At 35.2% G+C, this 21,208-nt stretch overlaps 2 protein-coding genes across 2 annotated transcripts; one reads left to right on the top strand and one right to left on the bottom strand.

Moving 5' to 3' along the window:
* Positions 1 to 13,522: 13,522 nt before the first annotated feature.
* On the top strand, positions 13,523 to 15,351 carry LOC113717410 (bidirectional sugar transporter N3-like). The gene is made up of 6 exons (XM_027242250.2): positions 13,523 to 13,692; positions 13,783 to 13,819; positions 13,918 to 14,125; positions 14,237 to 14,401; positions 14,603 to 14,722; positions 14,870 to 15,351. The coding sequence occupies exons 1-6, from the start codon at positions 13,638 to 13,640 to the stop codon at positions 15,191 to 15,193; spliced, it is 909 nt and encodes a 302-aa protein (XP_027098051.2). The 5' UTR covers positions 13,523 to 13,637; the 3' UTR covers positions 15,194 to 15,351.
* A 978-nt stretch (positions 15,352 to 16,329) lies between these two features.
* On the bottom strand, positions 16,330 to 21,208 carry LOC113716600 (serine/threonine-protein kinase PBS1-like). Its single transcript, XM_027240996.2, has 5 exons — positions 20,582 to 21,208; positions 19,839 to 20,041; positions 19,164 to 19,353; positions 17,400 to 17,791; positions 16,330 to 17,309 (listed from the first exon to the last, which is right to left on the bottom strand). The coding sequence occupies exons 1-5, from the start codon at positions 20,700 to 20,702 to the stop codon at positions 16,824 to 16,826; spliced, it is 1,392 nt and encodes a 463-aa protein (XP_027096797.2). The 5' UTR covers positions 20,703 to 21,208; the 3' UTR covers positions 16,330 to 16,823.

The raw sequence follows: 21,208 nt of genomic DNA, 5'->3' as shown, positions 1-21,208 counted from the left end.
CTATTTTACTTAAAGAAACTTACAATTGTACATATCATTTATAAATGTTATATGTTTGAAGCATTTTAAATATACTATGAAAACTTTTTTTTTTTTGGCATATGACCTTATAAAATATGTAAGAATAATTTGTCATATTTTAAATTTTTTATTACAGGAAAATAAACAACTAAGTTCCCAAAATATTTCACTTTTATTGTTTAAAAAATCTCAACTTGTTGGTTAAATTCAAAATAATTCTATTGTCAAAAATAGTTTTTCTCAAATTAACTTTCATGATTAGATGTGAGATACAAATATGGTAAAATATCTCTCATACATATGTCATGGATATTTTCGACTTTTAGTAAAAAAAATATTTTGTTGTTAAAATAACATTTATCATAGTGTACTAATTATTTTAGGACCATTTTATAGGTGAACTAAATTTAATTTAAATTATACAATAGATTATACATGCATGTGATTTTCATTTATAATTATTGGATCCTATTCTTATGAACAATCTCCCAAGGAAAAAAATCAAGATCATACTGATTTTCTTATATTAATTGTTATACTAATTTTGTCATTTTTATTATTATATTATTTCTCATTTTGTTTAGGCTTTTACTCTTATTATTTCTTGTGTCTCAGATGTAAATTTATTAAAACTTTATCATCTTATTATATTCATAGGTGTTAAATTATAAAAATTTTGATATATAAACAAATAATATTCTATATATAACTAGGAAGATTTGTTGTTATTGTTATTCGAACTTTCAAACCTTTCAAAAATTGAAAATGATTAAAAACTTATAATACGACAAAATTTTATTTCATATTTTACAAGATTATGTGAAAAGTCAAACTGTTGTTCATAGTATTTTAAAATATATAAATAATTTTTTTAAATTATACCTATAATCAGGTATTATACAGGTATATTATGAGTACTTACTAACTAAGGTACTAAGAATTAATCATTAATAAAACATCTTATTGTTATTTCAAATAAACTTCCTAATACTAGTTTGAAATATGTTTTAAAATAAAATAGCACATGTGTCCCATAAATCAGTAAGTTTTGATTATTAATCAATTTACCATGTTATTAGTAAGAGTTACTATTTATGTATAAAAACTTACTATTATTTGAATTAAACTTACTCTCTAAAAAGTAAGTTTGGGATATAAAGTAGTAATTTATCTATTTAAAAAGTAAGTTTAATATTTATTCCAACTTACCTTTTGAAGTATAAAAGTTACTAATTTTTTACTGTTAACTTATTATTTTAGATAGAAAACTTACTTTCTTATTTTTAAGTGTTATCCTATTTAGGTGGATAGACCGATCAAATAATCAAATGGTCGCTAAAAGTAAATAAAAAATAAATCGAAAATGGTAACGAAATCTGTTATCCTATTTATGTCTTAAAAAGTAAAATGAAATAAAATTGAAAGTTACTTGTAAAAAAAATAAATTACTACTCTATATTCGAAACTTTCTTTTTGGAGAGTAAGTTTAGTTCAAGTAATAGTAAGTTTTCACGGATTAATAGTAAATCCTGTTGATAGAATAGTAAATTTGGTTAATCATCAAGACTTACTAGTTTGTGGCATAAATTTACTATTTTACTTAAAGAAACTTATATGAAACAAGTATTAGAAAGTTTATTTAAAATAATGCTAAGATTTTTTTGTTAATGATTGAAACTTAATATTATAGTTAGTAATTGTTAGTAACGTAAATGTATAATATATGATTGTATGTATCATTCATCAATGTTATGTGTTTTAAGCATTTTAATAAATGTATGTATCATTTACAAAGGTTATGTGTTCTAATAAATTTATTTTCTAGGTCACAAGCATAAAAGTTAAATTTGTACTAATGTGGCATAATCTTTGAAAACTATAGTAAATTTACCCATAGATTAAGTTTCGTGAGATTCAAATATATTTTGTATCATTTACAATATGGATTTATATGCATATATTTTTTTTTATCAAACTTACTTTTAATTGGCAAATAGTATGTAAATTATTATAAAATGTCATTTTATAATAATCATATTTTTTATAGGTGAATAGTATATAAACTGCTAAAATGACCAATTTATAAATGCTAAAATCTAGTTACTTTATGGCATATATTAGTTTGGTCAACTAAAAAATTAGCGTAATTAAGTGTACGTTGGTTGTTGATTTGAAATTTGCACCCTTGTCACTATTTCGTTATTTCTACCACAAGTTTTTCTGATCAAAGTAAAACAAAGTCAAATATATTTTCCTTTTGTATGTTGTATTTATATTTAGTAAAAAATTAATAAACCATGATTACATTTCATAATTTCTAATGAAATTAGTAACATTTTCAAAATAAATTGAAATAATTTGTAAAATATGTTATTTTTTTGACAATATAATTAGGGGTGGCAATCGGGTCCAAATCGGAGTGACGGGTCGGGTTGAGACCCAGGTATAATAAAAAACTGGCTGACCCGAACTTGACCCCCCTACCCGAAACGAGTCAGGATTTCTAACCCGAATCTGAAAATTCCAGGTTGTCGGGTTGGCGGGACGACCCGAATGATCCAAAACTTAATTTTAATTTATTAATTTACCATTGTAATTTGTAATTCACACAAGACTAATTACATAATCAAGTAATAAAAATTTAAATAAATAATCCCAAACCAAATCTAAAATAAATTAAAAACATTGTAAAAGTGTTTTGTTCCAAACCAAATATAAAATAAATAAAAGCAGTATAAAAGTAAAAAATAATATAATACATTATTTGTCCAAGTATAATAATTTCAACTTCAAATAAGTTAAATAAATTCATTTAGGATTAAGTGATTAATGCCTTTGAAACAAAAAGAATAACGTAGTTTAGTTAGGTAAAATAATTTTTAATTCATAAACAGGTGATCGGATCGTATCGGATCACCCACGGTTTGACCCGAATTCGACCTATTTTCTTTTCGGGTTCGTCGCATTCGACTCGATTCTTTTCAGGATCACAAGAAAGTGTTGCATATTTGCTATTCTCCTATCTTACTAAATGTGCTTTATATTTGAACAGCAGAAGCGGTATTCTCCTGAGTGCATATGACAAACATTTCTATATATGCTAATGGGATATTCCTGTGATAAAAGAAAAGGTGATCCATCCATTGTCATTTTTTTGTGCGGGATTGGAAAGTTGAGCTGCTTGGTTCTTCTATGTCCACGGATGCAGGAATTAACTGTCAATATGATACAGGTGCCTAGCTAAAAGTTTGTCCCATTATTCAAAGTAAATTCTCTGGACTCTCCCTTGTGCAGCAGAGCTTACGGGAGGAGACTATGTTACACATTCTATCTTGTGCTTCAGAGCTTACAGAAGGGCAGCAGGAACAGAGCAAAAGAAAACCAGAAAGCGTAGCAAGAAGCAGAAGCACTTAGTTATACTGGTCATCTGAATCATCGTCCTCGCCGTCGTAGTCGTAGTCATTTATCATAATCCCTCTAGCACCGAGTAATGTGTTGAGGATCATGTGCTCCCAACCTCTTATACTTGCACCAAACCTGTGAATGCGAGAAAAATCCCTCTCGCCTGTGCACCAAACACAAGCGAGAAAAATCATAATAAAGTAGGACTCACCATATGTAATACAAACTATCTATTTCTTGTTTCTGCACTCTACCCAATAGCTGGACTTGCAGAATCCCTCCAATGCAGAGAAAAGGTTCTGGCAGCTTGAACTTTTGCAAACAATTCTCCTATAACGCAGTTAATTAGTAATACTGAATCTGGACCATGACACCTATAAATCTAAAGGATAAAACATTGAAATTCTAATTAATGATTGCAGCTTATAGTTGAACAAGCCTTTGGCAGACAACCCAAATTGGTTATGTGATGTGATATCTCATTCCCTTATACAGCCCCTTTTGGACAGAAGGATAATGGAAACTTATAATAGCAGGTTTCCCTAATATCATTACCATAACTATAAGCACTGTAGCATTGTCAAGATCAAATGCTAAACTTCACAAAATGATGAATGGAAACTGATTTATTAGGATTAAATGACAAAATTAGCTAAAATATTAATCAAATGAAAATCAAAACTATAAATTCTTCAAAATTATTAAACCTTCCCTATTTCATCCTAAAATTCACGAAAAATCTGTCCAAAAAACATATTAAAGCATGCCAACAACAATTCAGATTTTGAAGGGACAAAATTGATTGCATTTTCCTAATTGTTATGGGCCTTAGTAACATTAAGCCAAAATTGAGGGTTAAACATGCAATTTCTGAAATTTGTTGCATGCAGTTACGAGGCTTTCTTATGCTTCTGCAATATCTTATCCGCAAGGTTCTGCAACTTTCCATACCGCAACTTTCTTTCCATTTCAGCATGCAGACATGTTCACCAACTACCAGGATCTTAACTCTCAATTATCAACTAAATCAAAAGCTACATTTTGTTGCAGGATTAAAGCAAAAATCTGAGCTGACCGTCAGGGACAAAGGGAACTAATCAGCAAAAGAAAAAAAATGCAGCAGGACCTTTCTCTGCAAAATCACATTTACAAGCTTTCCGTAGCTCTCGGCTATTCATCACCTAAATCTATCGCACAACAATGAACGAAAAGGGAACTACAACATGCCATTTTGATAAGAAAAACAATTCCATCCCTCTAGCATCAAGAACATGAACTAAACTACCCAACCTGATAAACAAAGTTTCTGAAACAAGAACATACAAGGCAGGAGCAAAGAATCTGGCTTGACTGAGATAGAAAGAGGGAGGCCTCAACAACTCGAGCGTATGAAACACAAAAGAAAGACCAATGCAACATCAAAACCTTAGGTTTCCTTTTAAAATTCTGGCTTAAGACTTTTTGTGAGAAAATTATTTCAATCAGTACCAACCTACCCCATTACCGATCACTGGATTGAGAGCAAGAGGAAAGGAAAGGGGATATACAAACGGATACTTATGCATATTTTAATAGAAAATAAGTACAGAATTCATTCATCAAAGCTGTCAACGGATGCTTAGGCATATTTTAATAGTAAATAATTGCGGTAATTTTTATACATATCGAAAATTAATAGAAAAGAAAAATCAAAGTCTGATTTATGACTTCTAATTTTTAAAATTTAAGCACCAGCCAACCAGAGACAATATGATAACTAACAATTAATGTGTTCCATTTTTCAAGTGGGAATAAAAAATGAAAGATCAAAAAATATCTAGAGAAAAAGGACAAAACCGTTTTCTAGGAAATAGGTAGTCATTGTCTGCAAGTCATTTCTACTGATTTTCATTTCTTAGTATTGAATTGCACCGGCACCCTTGAGGGGGCTTTACCTTCCACGTTTTGCAAAACAGCCACAACAATAAAGGACAAAAAAAATAAAAACAAAGAAAACAGCAAGGACCTCTGTTTTGTCGGTTGGAGGAAGAATCAGGAAGCAGCAAAATCACAACCTTAGATTCAAGAACTTAAAGCTTAAAATATATATATATATATATATATATTGGAACACCAGAAATTAAAAAGGCAAAAAATGCAGAATCAAGCAAAAAAGGAAGATAGGAAAACATCCCTTTATGCAAAATTGAAGGAGGTATATTAATATCTTATCCCTCTCTGCAAAATTTCAAGTTATATTATAAGAAACTGATGAAGCTGCACTCATCCCATCACCACAAACAAGACTGGAAAGAGAGTATTAGTGCTTCTCATCTAAATATGTACATCTGATTACACCCAACAACAAAAAAAGAAAAGAAAAGCTAGAAAAACCCATAAGACAAAAGGGGGGAAAACAGAAGAAGAAGAAGAGGAAGAAAGCAGGTACAAGGAAGATGAAATCACTGTCTCTAATATGATTATTTAGTTTCCAACAGAAATAGGTCTATTTTCAGCCAATCCCAAGGGTGATCTTGAGCGTTGTTGTCGACTGACGAGGGTGATTTCTTTAAGAGCTGGTCTCATCTCCGGCTGCTGAAGAGCACAGAGCAGCAATCATAACACTCAGATTTCTCTTTGACATTTCACCAAACATCTTATATGCATTCACAAATTAATCGCATTTAACTTAAACACCTAGTCTCAAGTCCTTTCCTAGATGCTTCATATGGCTATTAAGTATGTTTTACCAGTAGACAATCAAAACTACAACCAAATCAAGGCTAGATGTTTCGGTGGACATTTTCAGCCCCAAAATTGCAATAAAATCTTCAAATTCTCAGCCTTGATTTCGCAAGAAAATCTTGACAAACAAAACAAATGAAATATAAATAAATTACAGCAATATAATCAAACGATTTCAAGAGGACATGATAGGCTAACCTCGTCACTGCTATTTTTCATATGCTCTTTGGTTGGCTATCACCGTCGCTAACCCTTTTATTGTGTCTGCATATGGCAGCACCAAAAAACAACCGATCGATGAGAAAGGATAGAGGGAAAGTGGGAACTGAAGATGAAAATTTGAAGTGCGAAAATTTATTCACTTGTAACCAAAAGAAAGTGTGGACCAAAGTGGAAACCTTTGCCTGGGAATTCAATCGTATGTTGGAACTGAGAACTAAGTAATAAGAAGGGAGATGACTTTAACAAGATAATATCCGAAAGTGTTTCAGGAACCCAAAACCGTTTTTAGAAATTGGTAACTTTTTTACTTAAATATGAACATTTTTTACTTGTAGTATTAGTAATGTAAGGCCTGGTGCAATCCAATGATTACAAACAATTTCACAATGATGCACAAAAATATATCAAATTTAAGCACAATAAAGAAAACTTAATTAAAGAAAAAAGATAAGAAATGCAAACCAAATATCAATCCAATAGCCTCTTCAATAGATGGCGATGCTAACCAAGATGTACAAGTGAAAACTCACTCCTTCCTCACCCCAAACACACTTTGGTTGAGCCAAGGAGTTTTACAACTATTCTAGTTAACCCTCAACAACCTACACTTGAAAGATCACTCACCCAATTAAGAACTATTTTATACAAATGAGGTAACCTTCACCAAGGTTTTACCACTTCAACTGATAGGTTCACCTTCACCAAGGTTTTACTCCTCCTAGAGAGTAACCTTCACTTGAGCAATCTCACAACCCAACTTTCCCAACCCCTTATACAACCAACAAAGAATCTTTCTACTCAAAAATCTCACTTGTAAGCTTGTATTTTGTGTTGGTAAAAAAGTCCCTTGTCTTCTTGTGCTTTGGGGTTTTTATAGAAGGTGAGAAATGGCTCCAAAAGACTCTCCAACGGTCAAATATTAAATGCTGTCAAAACTAGCCGTTGGCCTGTCGGACGTCCGAACCACCTGTCGAACGTCCAAACCCTGCGTCCAAACCACCTGTCGGACATCCGAACCCTGCGTCCGAACGTCGTCAGAGAGTTATCAAATCTTTGCGAAATTTTTCGGACGTCCGATGCGATCGATGTGCGTCCGAGGCGTGAGTCCGATCCTTCCGGACGTCCGATGCTTCCTTATGAGCGTCCGACAGAGTTTCCTTCTTGATGTTCTTCATCCTTTCGGACGTCCGATAGCTTCCTTTCGGACGTCCGACTTATGCCGCAAGAATCTGTTCTAACAAATTGCTCACATAAAAATATTAGCCCAAATCTACATTTTACTTTGTTAATCATCAAAACCAAGGATTGATCGACCAAGGTCAACAATCTCCCCCTTTTTGATGATGACAAACAAAATGAAGATTTCTTTTATCAAAAAAGTTCAAATAAAGCTCCCCCTTAGAAAGTGCCAACATACAAAGAAATTTCAATAAATCCTACTCCCCCTTTTGGTATCAATAAAAAAAAAAAAACAAACTCCCCCTTTATTTTTCAAATCAAGACCATATTGAATATCAAAATTTACAATTGTACTTACAACCATATAGCACTTCTTGGATCAAATTTTCATGATGTACCTAAATATGAGAAATTTCATTTGGTACCCTTTCTTTATAAGGTCCTTGGGAATTAATACGACATGATCTAGCAATCCACATGGATTTCATGTCTTTTCTCATATTTTTCTTTACATAGCAATCATTTTGCATATGTCCAAATTTGCAACAAAAGTGACACATGATAGAAGTATTTTGCACATAAGTGGATTTAATGCAACTAATTTTCTTACTTCTTATCATAGCAAACTTATTTGTGCCTTGAAAAGATTTGCTTTCTTTTGTTTGAGAAAACTTTTGTTTTTCATTTTGGAGAAACTCGTTCAAGTCATTAATTCTTTTCTTTAACAAATTTTGTTCCTCCAACATTTTTTCATAAAATTTTATTTTCTCTTCCAACTTCCTTTTCAAATTATTTTTGCAATCAAAAACACTTTTTTGATTTTTTAAATCAGCATTTTCCATTCTCAAACATTTATTTTCTTGAAAAAGTTTGGAGTTTTCTTCCAACAAATCATTTATTTTTGTTTTCAAATCTTTATTTTTAGCATAAGATTTTCTCAAACTTTTATGTATTTTAATCATAAGAATTTTCACATCATCATCTTCATTATCTTCATCACAAGAAGAGTGATAAGAACTTACCTCATCTTCTCCAACAGCCATTAGTGCCATTTGGGCCAACTCTTCTTTTTCTCTTTTTGAATTGCATTCATCCCATGTAATTTTGCAATCTCCTCTTGAACATCTCTTGTTGAAAATCTTCTTGAAACTTTTGATGCGAGGAATTATATCATTGTCCACTTCCATGATTTCCTTACCCATGAAGGATGGGTTATCTCTCACTTGAGATGCTTTAAAAGTTATACCTCTCTTATATATTCTTGTATTTTCTTCCTCTTGCACTTTGAATTTCAGTTTTAATTCATAAGAGGTTAGGAAATTCACAAGAGATTCAATGGACATAGAATTTAAATCCTTTGCCTCTTCTATAGCATTTATTTTGTTTTCCCATTCTTTTGGCAAGGCATTCAAAATCTTTATATTTTTCTCACCCAAAGAATATTCTTTTCCAAGCAATTTAAGATCTTCAATAATGTCACAAAATCTACTACACATCTTATCAACATTTTCAAGAGGATGCATTTTGAAAAATTCATATTGAAAAACAAGCAAAGATTTCTTTTGTTCTTTAATATCTTGGTTACCTTCATGAAATACACACAATTTATCCCAAATATCTTTAGCTGATTTACAACCTTTAATCTTACTAGATTCATTTACATCTAATGCATTGTACAATATACACATGGCCTTGGCATTCAAAGAAAGGTATCTCTTGTCTTTTTCATTCAATTCTTGTCTAGTCTTTAATCTACTCAAATTGGTGGTAGAGTCAACTATTCTAGTTTCATAAGGACCATCTTCTACCACATACCATAATTCAATATAAACGGATTGTAAGAAAATCATCATTCTTTGTTTTCACATGTTAAAATGAGAACCATTAAATATAGGTGGTCTATCAATTGATTGCCCTTCTAAAAAAGAAACTTTTATGGTTGCCATGATCTTTACTCTAAGCGGTTAAACTTGATCAAAAGAGACCAAGCTCTGATACCAATTATAAGGCCTGGTGCAACCCAATGAGTACAAACAATTTCACAATGATGCACAAAGATATATCAAATTTAAGCACAATAAAGAAAACTTAATTAAAGAAAAAAGATAAGAAATGCAAACCAAATATCAATCCAATAGCCTCTTCAATAGATGGCGATGCTAACCAAGATGTACAAGTGAAGGCTCACTCCTTCCTCACCCCAAACACACTTTGGTTGAACCAAGGAGTTTTACAACTATTCTAGTTAACCCTCAACAACCTACACTTGAAAGATCACTCACCCAATTAAGAACTATTTTATACAAATGACGCAACTTTCACCAAGGTTTTACCACTTCAACTGATAGGTTCACCTTCACCAAGGTTTTACTCCTCCTAGAGAGTAACCTTCACTTGAGCAACCTCACAACCCAACTTTCCCAACCCCTTATACAACCAACAAAGAATCTTTCTACTCAAAAATTTCACTTGTAAGCTTGTATTTTGTGTTGGTAAAAAAGTCCCTTGTCTTCTTGTGCTTTGGGGTTTTTATAGAAGGTGAGAAATGGCTCCAAAAGACTCTCCAACGGTCAAATATTAAATGCTGTCAAAACTAGCCGTTGGCCTGTCGGACGTCCGAACCACCTGTCGGACGTCCGAACCCTGCGTCCGAACGTCGTCAGAGAGTCATCAAATCTTTGCGAAATTTCTCGGACGTCCGATGCGATCGATGTGCGTCCGAGGCGTGAGTCCGATCCTTCCGGACGTCCGATGCTTCCTTATGAGCGTCCGACAGAGTTTCCTTCTTGATGTTCTTCATCCTTTCGGACGTCCGATAGCTTCCTTTCGGATGTCCGACTTATGCCACAAGAATCTGTTCTAACAAATTACTCACATAAAAACATTAGCCCAAATTTACATTTTGGTTTGTTAATTATCAAAACCAAGGATTGATCGACCAAGGTCAACAAGTAAGTTTAATTCAAAAATAAGTAATTTTCGTCAAATAATAAGTAAATTAAATTACTCAAAGTGTAAATTTCTATTTCTGACTAAAACTTATCTTTCAGGCATAAACTTACTAGTTTTAATTAAAAACTTACTAAATTTAATATTAATTATTTTAATATAATATTTCAAAAGTCGCTAAAAAATTGGATCTGTCACTAAAGGTAATAGAAACCTGTAATAGTAGGTTTCTCTAATATCGTTACCATAACTATAGGCACTATAGCATTGTCCATATGCATGCCTCCTCCAACTGTGCAATATTGCACCAAAACAATTACCGTAAGATATTAATTGACTTAGTTCAAACTTTGCAGCCACCAAAAAAAGGAAGAGGAAGAGAAAAAAAACAATGCTTATAATTAAGTATTCCAATTCCTTCCCATCATGAAACGGAAGCACATTGAATAGAGTATTTCCATACTAAGGACGTCAAAGGCCGGGACGAAATTCAATTTTCTTTTAAAGGAGCGGAGCGGAGGGTTGGGGGTATCTGTATACTATCGGGGGCTATTTTTGTTGCACGCAAGCAAAGAGTTGCGGTAATGGCATCCAAAGCGTTTTTTTTTTTTTGGGGTCATGGTTACAATTTGATCACACAACGTAATTCCCTAAAATTCCTCATTGTTGTCCGCATCCCAACTTGTGGCAATATGAGAGGAGAATCATATCCCCAATTTCCGGACACTGCCAATCACTTGATGCGTATTATCACGTACGGCAACTCACAACACAAAGGTGCGTGCGTGCGCGATTCGTTCTCCCTCTTCTAGACTAATTGCCTGTCTTCTCCCTCCCTCTTGTTCTTTTGTTCGTTCGTTTGTTCATTCTTTTTTTCTTTTTTCTTTTTTTTTTTAATGAGGAGGAGAAAATTTTCTTGGCTCAAGATTTTTGTGGAGAAGCCACTTGTTCAGTTCAGTGTTACATTTTTGGTCCCGGTTCGCATGCTCTAACTAAACAGCAGCTGATGATCATCAATCCTGGCTCGGCTTCACTTAGACTTGGGAAGAAATTCAGGAAAGAGAACCGCAAACGCATTTAGAAATTCTTGTTGATCAGTACAACATCACCGGATGGCGTAACAAACTCTATTACTAAACGAAGGAATAAATTAAAATGTAGCAGCAGCAGCAGCAGTAAATGAGCTGATCATGAGGAAAGGAAGAAATCGAGAGATCAGGTTTACAGGACAAATTAGGAAGCAGACAATCGAGGATTTGTGGAGGCCGTGTCTTCTGGTGCACATATGATGATGATTTTGAGGTTTGCTGCTTTAGAAACGGCTAAAAGAATTAAACGTCGAATAGGTCACGTGATTTGAGGCGGCTTTGCGTTTTTTTTTTATTATTTTTAACGCAAAAAGGGTGATGATATTATATTATTATTATTCCGAGTAACGTAAAAGCAAATGGGCAGAGAAGTTCATCATGCCCATGCCCTGCAGCGGCTTCAGGTTGCGTGGCACCCAAAGCCCCATAACCAAACTAATTTGATTCTGTTTTCGATTGCACAAAACTGGCTTCTCTCATCGTCTGCATGCTGCTAGCTAATTCACACCTCAGACAGAATCTTGAACCAAAATCCGGACAGGTGTAGCAGTGTAGCTTGGGCCTTCAATTGAATTGTCATTAGCCCTATGCTCACAATGTTCCTGTATACTCCCTCCCTTTTTTTATATCTGACGTTTAAGAAATTTGCTCTTAAGTACTTTTATCTATCGTTGTATTATCCCCATGCAGCATTAATTATTTTTTCACAATTTTACCCTTTTATCTCTCTTTACCAATACAGGCTCTTTATTACTATTCCTAATAATTATTACTTCTCTATTTGCTTTTGGCCTAGTAAAACAGTACCATTTAATACTATAGTGAGAGAAAACATGAGTGAATTGGACAATTAATGAGGGTACAAAAGGAAAGTAGTGTATAGATTTAAACAATGAAAAACTTTTCTTAATTGGTGTGCAAAACCTTAAACGTCAGTTATAAAAAAATGGAGGGAGTATATTGCACTAATTAATGCTGTGCATGCATGCATCATAAATATCATGATGTGATGACTAATCATTAAGCCGGCCGTTTACGTATTATATCGTACTATCAAATATAGGTGGCAAACCAACTCAATTCATTTTTTGACTCGTTCATTTATAGTCATCTAATTAAATGGGTATAAATGACTCATTTTATTCGATTCAAACTCGTCCAAACCATCCATTTTGACACCTCTATTATCAAATTATGAAGCAAAAGAAAATGTATCAAGCAAAATAAATTAGTCATTAATTACATTTTGAATTTGCACAGATTATCTTTTCTCTTCTTTTTGTTTTGGATGTGTTTTTGGCATCAAGGGAAGTGAAGTGGCACCGTACCCCAAACACCCCCCACCCCAAAACCGTATGTCAAATGATTATGTTGTACCCCACCTAATACACTTGAGATCCTCAGTGATATGTTTTCTATGACAATCCAATGCCACCTATAGTATTGCGCCAAGAGTCTTGTTATTATTTACACTTATATTAAATCAAATCAAATTAAATAATTAGAAAATTAAAGTGTAAGTAATAACAAGACACTTGGCGTAATATTATAGGTGACATTGGGTTGTCATAGAAAACATGTCACCAAAGATCCCAAGTGCACCTAATATGGCACTTGGGATTCTCGGTGACATATTTTCTATGCCAATCCAATGCCACATATAATATTGTGCCAAGTGTCCTGTTATTATTTACACTTGTGTTAAACTAAACTAAGTTGAATTATTAGAAAATTAAAGTGTAAATAATAACAAGACACTTGGCGCAATACTATAGGTGGCATTGAATTGGCATAGAAAAACATGTCACCGAGGATTCCGAGTGCTAATATGGTACCACTTGTCATGCAAGGAGGATGAGTTCAACTCCCACAAGCTCGATCTCCTCCTCCTTCCACTTCAAATTCCCCTGTATAAATACTCTCATTTCGCTCGCCTTCAACCCTTAATCTGCATGCCTCGAGTTGATTGAGCAGAAACACTCGAAAAGAGATTCGCACTTCACAAAAGAGGGAGGGAGACTATTTAGTAACTTCTTTTTCCTTTTTAAGAAGATGGCTTCGTTTGGCTCTGACCACCACCGTTGGGTGTTTGCCTTCGGGGTCTTAGGTCGATCATATTTACCGTCCCTTTTTCCACTCCTTTTCTCTCTCGTACTTCTGGCGTTCTAATTTTTTTTTCTTTGCTTGTCTCGTATAGGCAACTTGGTTTCCATCATCGCATACCTTGGCCCGTTGTAAGTTTTAAATATCGATGTTAAACCCCTTGATTAATTATGTGGTGTTTATGAATATAAATGATATGGGTTGGCTTCATGAATTGTTATTTGGGTAGGCCGACGTTCTATCGGATCTACAGAGAAAAATCAACGATGGGATATGAGGCGCTACCGTATGTGGTAGCACTTTCCTCCGCCATGCTCTGGATGCACTACGCACTCCTTAAACCTGCAACTCTTCTCATCTCCATCAACTCATTGGGATGCATCATCGAGACCCTTTACATCTTGTTTTATATTCTTTACGCCTCAAAACAGGCCAGGGTAAACATTTAAGCGCAATATATATACCATCATCCTTTTGATGTTCTACTGCTCCAACCAATAAAAGATATATATGCTGACGAATTTTTTTTTTGGTCGTTTAAACCGCAGAAACATACGATCAAGCTAGTAGGTATGCTGAACGTGGGGTTAATCTGCGCAATTTTTGTGGTCACAAACTATGCGCTGAAGGAAGTATCAGTTCGTATCATGGTTGTTGGATGGATTTGTGTTGCTTTCTCTGTGTCTGTTTTTGCAGCACCTCTCAGTATTGTGGTGAGTAAGAAATGGTAACTAATTAGGAACATGCATGTTGAAAAATACAAATAGCCCTTAATTTGTTCGTTGTACTTTTACTAATTTTTGCAAAGGAACGGATCTATTTGTAATCACGTAAAAGGTCAGGAGCTGTTTTATTATTATTTTTTTTAAAACATTCATTATCTGATAATGCTCATATATATTCATCTTCTACAGTTTCAAGTAGTCCGAACTCGCAATGCTGAATTTATGCCGGTCGCCTTGTCTGCAACCCTTACATTGAGTGCAGTCATGTGGTTTTTCTATGGATTCCTCAAAGCGGATATGTGTGTTACGGTGAGTAATACAACTGAAAAAAGAAAAGCCAGTGGACCAATCTCTCTCTTTCTGTCAAGTTTTTATTTTTACAAAAAAAAAGAAAAAGAAAAAAGCATCTGAACTAATTGATCTTCATGACTGAAATTGTTGTTGGCGTTTAATTAGGTTCCAAATATTATGGGGTTCTTTCTAGGAGTCCTTCAAATGATGTTGTACGTCATCTATCGAAAGCCCAAGCCCCTTGTGGCTGAGAAAAAAGTACCAGAGCACGTAATCAACATAGTAATGTTGTGCAACTCTGACGTGCATCCAGTAGTTGATTCTCAAACAAGTAGCAATTGCGACGTCAACTCTACTGCTGATGCTGATGAAAATGAAGATGAAAAGAAGGATGAAGAAACTGTTTCGGCAGTGGCAGATGAACCCTGCAGCAGCCAAGCCCAAGTGCACCTCGATTCTCCTGCATTGCTTGTTTGTTCCGCAGCTTAGATATGATATGATGGATGATTCATTCAGCTGTCCATTTTGTATCCCTCCCGCTTTTATTTCTCTTCGTTTCCCCGTCCCTCTCTCTCTCTCTCTCTCTCTCTCTCTCTGTTGTAAGTTCTGCCATATATTATAAATATGAAACCCGAATACTACTTCTACCATTGACCCAAAAAAAAAGAAAAGAAAATGAATATTACTTCTACCAAACCAAATCATTGGAAATGTTTTTTTTTTTTTTTTTTTGGCGGGTTCAACTAAACTTTATGGGTTCAACTAAACCAGAAGGGTTTACTTGAAACACAATTTCCATTTTGAAGGACTTAATTGGAACCGTTCTACCCCTTAATCAGCAGTCGTAGCAAGCGAAATTGATTTAGAGCATTATTTTGGAGTAGCAAAATACTAATACAAATATTATCAGTCCTGGATCTGAAGCTTGAACTTTGTAAGTAGAACTCTTGACTTGCTAAAAACTTTTTGAAAGAAAATTAATCTCAACAACGCAATTTCCGTCCGTGGTGTCAATCTCCATAAATCTACTTTTTAAAGAATTTCAGCAGCCAGAGAGTTTTGACTGCCTATCAAACTCGTGTTTGGATTTCACTTTATTTACACGCACTAACTTACTTACATGTATCATTAGCAAATTTTTTAATTATATTTTTATCTCATATACATCATATCAAAAAAGTGATACAATATTTTCTAAAAAAAATTATCCCAAAGTGTTTTTAAGTATGTATTTATAAATCAATCATGAGGGATTACGCCCCCGCAGCGGGGAGGCGTGGACTGTTACAAAGCAAAACGATATACCACTACCATTTATTTTGCCACCATTTTGACCCAGAAAGGCTTACCATTGAATCGTAGGCTACAGCACCCGCAAACAACTTCCCCTGCCAATTTCAGACGACACCCCCAAAAAAATAATAATAATAATATCTTTTTTTTCATTTAGTTTTGCTTCCTACTTTTTAGCGTTCGAGATATGCATACAACCACCAAAGATGTTATAACTCAGAAGCAAAAGATCTTTCTCCATTCTCTAGCCTTAAGTTTGCTTTTCATCTATGAAAAGCGGACTGGAAAGCTAGAAGTTTCATCTGCTGTAAGAATAAGATGCAGCAGCAGTCTTTCAAGAACGGGTCCTTCCCGAATGCATAGGTAACTTAATCGACACTAGTGTAGCGGTTCAGTTACTTTTGTAGTAACATTGCTACAGAAGAAGACTAGTTGATTACAGACAGTAGAAGAATGTTTTGTTTATCACGAGCCTACGAAAAGCCAGCAGAAGTGTGCAACTCACGGCGTGCTTTCCTCCAAAATTGTGTTTATATACGTCCTGCTCTTCTGCTTGCTCTACTTTCCTGTAAATGTACACTCAACTCTTCTTCTTTTGTTCTGAAAAGAGAAAAGAAAAAAACAAAAAGAGGGTAATACAAGGAGGGGGGAAAAAGTAAATAAATAAAAACGTCCGCCCCGTCCTTCCCCCATTGTATCCAGAAGCTCACTCCCGTCGGAAGAGGTTATTTAGCATCCAGGGTTCTTCTCTCCCTTGGCACTGCAAACTGGAAATTCAGGCCGAGGTGGAAGATGAGGCCTTTCATCAATATACAAGCAGGCTACTCTACCCGTTATTTCCATCAAAACTGCCTTGAGCATTTTGCCGCCTTTTTTCCCGCCAATTTTCACCCCACATCTTAGCCTCCGCAACAGCTCTTTCCCTGTCCAAATCCCTATTTAGCATCCTTGCAGTTTCTCTAGGAGAGTCCTCCTTTTCGGATCCTTCCAAATCCCACTTGCGTCCGGAACCTCCGCCCTCTTCATTTCTTGTGATTCTTCCACCTCTCTCGTCTTTGTTTCTCTTCTCGTCTTTATCATTGGTAAACCTGTAACCCAGTCCGGGAGCTGCACTGGGATCATATGCCTGATTTGCAAGATAAGAGAGTGCAGTCACCACATCCCCTATGAGAGGACGGGCAGCAGCCTGTTCCTGGATACACATGGATGCTACTGCCAGAGCCTGATAAAGTCCTCGCATTGGATACTGACCCTGTAGCCGAGGATCTGCTAACCTGGCAAACTTTCTCCGGTCATTGAATAAAGGCCGAGCCTGCATTAAAAGACACCAACATTGGATTCATTGCACAGGTTATATTAAGACACATTAACCCAAGCATATATTATGTACAAGTGTCATTACCCAGGTGACGAGATTTTGCTCTCCATGAGGTAGGGTGCTGTCAATTGCTTTACGTCCAGTGATAAGTTCCAGGAAGACAACCCCAAAACTGTAGACATCAGATTTCACCGTCAATTGCCCAGTCATAGCATACTCAGGAGCACAATAACCATAAGTTCCCATGACCCTTGTGGAGACATGCGACTTGTCTCCAGTAGGACCAAGTTTTGCCAGCCCAAAGTCTGAAACCTTTGGAACAAACCCTTCATCCAGTAATATGTTAGATGACTTGAAATCCCTATAAATGACAGGAGGATTTGCCTTGTCATGAAGATACTCCAAACCTTTGGCCGCACCTGCTGCTATCTTCATTCTTGTATTCCAATCTAATGGTTCTTTATCAGGTGGAAGATCTGGAAAAGAATTGTTAAAATGGTTTACGAGGATGCAACAGATTATGTTGTGTGATAGCTACCAGAACAGTACTCTAACATAAACCCAACGAAGAAGCAGTACTGAATGACATTGAAATTAGCACATTATCCAAAGTTGATGTTAAGTGATAGCTACCAGAATAGTATTCTAACGTAAACCCAACAAAGGAGTACTGAATGACATTGAAAATTAGCACATTATTCACAGCTATAATTATGACAACCGTAATACACTGGCAATAACAGCTGTGCTTGTGGAGAAAAATCATAGGCACACACATCAAGATTCAGAGCAAAATTTGTTCGAAGTATAAGCACACATATTAAGATTTGTTAAATGCAAAATTTGTTCCCCCCATTGTAAAACTGATATAAAAGTCTAACAACCCAAAATTCGTTCAAAGATTAAGAAAGAGGAATGCTCTCCTGAACGCTTAACACAAACATAAATCAACTAAAAGGCATGACTTTCGTTTTGGCTTCCCACAAAGAAGTCAAGTTATTAAACTACAATTAAGAGAATCACAACAGTGAGTCATTTTCACATGCAGGGCGGGAATTCATTTGGTGGTACAAATAAATTTCATGCCTGTGCTCAACATTTTCAGCCTGTTGATAGTTGTTGACAATGTTAATCCTCACTTACAGCATTGGGTGAAGTGATAAGGCTTGAAATCATTCAACTGAAACTATCGTAGCCTAAATATAACCACATGCAGGAAAAGAGAGAGACAGACTTTCAGGAATGCAATTAACGCACAAAGCACAAGATCCCTTCTTAACATTGTGTTCAGCTGAGGAACCCACTCTTACTAAGTGAACAAATGCATTAATACTTGAGGCAGTACCATCTGAACAAGCAAGCTCTTCATGAAACTCAAACAGAATGTGGAGTAAAGCCATAACATGATACAATACCAGTCACCACCATTCAAAACACCAAACCATCCATTCACCATACTATGCCACTTATATGCCCCCAACCCCACCTTTCCCCTATTTCTGAAACGAACATTGACCCCCATACTTAGAATAACCAAGTTTGAGCCTATGCTCTGTCCTTGAGGCTTAATTAGTTCTGCATTTTATTTTTCCTTATAAACGGCATTATTGTAAAGAAAAAGAAATCAACATAAAAGTTAGTTTAAGTTAAAAAAAAAAAAAAACCAATTAACTTTCTAAACAAAACTTACACTGTCATCAAGCCTCCCTTAAGAAAGTTTATCCAGTTTGTAAGTTTCAGTAAACATGTAAATTCAATTTAAATATGGAATGGACTTCTTGCTGAACATTCAACAACTAAACTGCAAACAATTAACAAGATAATGAACAAGAATGCCTCAAATGATACCATGAAGATGATCTTCCAATGATCCCAAGGGCATGAACTCATAGACAAGTAGCCTCTGGTCCCCATCAGCACAGTAACCGATTAAATTTACAAGGTTAGAATGATGTAAAAGACTGAGCATAAGAACCTCAACCAAAAATTCCCGGTTACCCTGAAGCCCATTTCTATCCAATTGCTTAACTGCAACAACCTGTCCAATCCAGTAATCCAATTAATTAGCAATAATAAACTTGAAAAGCAGCCAAAAACATTTCGGTAGCAGCATTTCTAATAAAATCAATATTGCCATTTTTAAAAACATCACTGAGAATATGAAAACTAGTAGGATTTTAGGTCCTGACATTTGATTCAACAATCAATGCATCAAATGTTGAACTCAAATACTGCTGTGTAACAGTCTGAAAACTCATATTTAAAGGTCAGCAATGGATGGCACTTGATCCCAGTTAAACTAGCATACTACGGGCAACCTGTGTGCTATATCATTAGTTGGAAATTTCTTGGGGAGTATGCAAAGATAAGTAGAAAGTTACTCCAATAAACTGAAGTGATGGACCTACAAAGTGCTCCATATTTTCCATCGTAGATTAACTAAGACAATGGTTGGCTGTGAGAACTTTCAGTTCCATATCAGTGTGGAAATGCATTACAATTAAAAGGAACAACAAATTACACCTGACCCGACAGAAGCTGCCCTTTATATACTCGTCCAAATCCTCCTTCACCTAAGAAAGACTCTTGCCTGAAATTGTTTGTTGCAGCAGCAAGCTCACGAAAAGTGAATGTTTGTGCAGCAATCTGCACATCAGGCATATCCTTTAGCCCTGATGACTCTTTTCTCGACCCAACGTTGCTTCTTGTTTTGAGTCTATCAGCTCCTGCACCATCATGACAAACCATTATGTAATTCTAAGAACTTATGAAAGCAAAATATCCGAAATCTGGTATTATGCGAGGCAATAGGCACTTGTCACGAGGACCTAATAAAAGTTGGCATGACCAAATTATCCCAAAAAGAACCTTTACAACTCGTGAGTGAAAGCTGGGTTTTCAAGATTGAGCTTCTATGGCAGCCCAACTGAAGAACACACCCAAATCAATCATTTCAACAATCAAGATTATGTCTTCCCCCAAATCAATCAAATCGAACAACTATAAATCCAATTAAGATCCGACTTTAGACTGGAAAAAGAGAAAGAAAGCATCTTTTTAAACCACAGCTTGGGATACACACACACACACATACATATGTATGTATAGACAAACGGTAATACATATAAATCTGTCGGAAACAAGTCAATCAAAGTAAGATAATTAGCTGAAATGGAGAAATTACAAGAAGCACAATAGCATCCAGATCAGATCAAAGAACAGTGCACATAGTAGAAACACATATAAATAACCAGAGTCAGTGTTACCAGAAGATAATCTGGAGAAGTTAGAGGGGATAGCTGGGTGGACTTCTTTAGGACCATCTCTGTCATTCTGAGGATTCAGCTTTTCCTCCTCTCTTGAATCAAAACAAGGAAAACAACCCATTTATCCAACCTCCCCAAAGATCAAATCTTACTGAGCTATTATATCCTTAATTCTATTCTATCTGATGTAATCCAAATCAATCAGCTTCTTATAGTAATGAGCCCATTCCCCTCGTATCAGACAGAAACAGTCAACCCCTTTTGTAGGAAGATTGAGAATATCAAATCAAATCCCAATCTAGTGGAAACAAATATGTTAATGAAAGATATTTAGGACAAGGCCACTGAAGAGGCAGGAAGAGAGAAAACTAGTGCTAGACAAAAATTAAAGAGCAAGAAGAGGAGGAGGAAAGTATAATGAGAAAGGCCCCCCTTTGGATTGCTTTGGGTGAAGGGAACAAAAAGTCTGAAGATAATTGGTAGCGTTGTAGTTGTTGTGACAGAGCTGTAGCCGGCTTTGTCTTCAGCTTTTGAATTACTAATACCAGAACTAACATTCACAGTTGAGCCTCCCTGTCTGCCTTTCTTCGGCCACCCCTCTCTCTCTCTCTCTCTCTAGTCTCCGTT

Source organism: Coffea arabica, chromosome 11c, assembly GCF_036785885.1.
Source record: "Coffea arabica cultivar ET-39 chromosome 11c, Coffea Arabica ET-39 HiFi, whole genome shotgun sequence".
In the NCBI taxonomy this organism is placed as follows: Eukaryota; Viridiplantae; Streptophyta; class Magnoliopsida; order Gentianales; family Rubiaceae; genus Coffea; species Coffea arabica.
The sequence above is the reverse complement of the archived record's forward strand: the minus strand, read 5'-3'. Positions and strand labels throughout refer to the sequence as shown.

Excerpts from the sequence above, each read along its gene's own strand:
- LOC113717410 (XM_027242250.2), top strand. The coding sequence starts at position 13,638 with ATGGCTTCGTTTGGCTCTGACCACCACCGTTGGGTGTTTGCCTTCGGG. Across the intron at positions 13,693-13,782 it reads GTTTGCCTTCGGGGTCTTAG|GCAACTTGGTTTCCATCATC; the intron begins GTCGATCATATT and ends TGTCTCGTATAG. Across the intron at positions 14,126-14,236 it reads ACGCCTCAAAACAGGCCAGG|AAACATACGATCAAGCTAGT; the intron begins GTAAACATTTAA and ends TTTAAACCGCAG.
- LOC113716600 (XM_027240996.2), bottom strand. The coding sequence starts at position 20,702 with ATGGGTTGTTTTCCTTGTTTTGATTCAAGAGAGGAGGAAAAGCTGAAT. Across the intron at positions 20,042-20,581 it reads CTTCTCCAGATTATCTTCTG|GAGCTGATAGACTCAAAACA; the intron begins GTAACACTGACT and ends ATGATGGTGCAG. Across the intron at positions 17,310-17,399 it reads AGCAAAATCTCGTCACCTGG|GCTCGGCCTTTATTCAATGA; the intron begins GTAATGACACTT and ends CTTTTAATGCAG.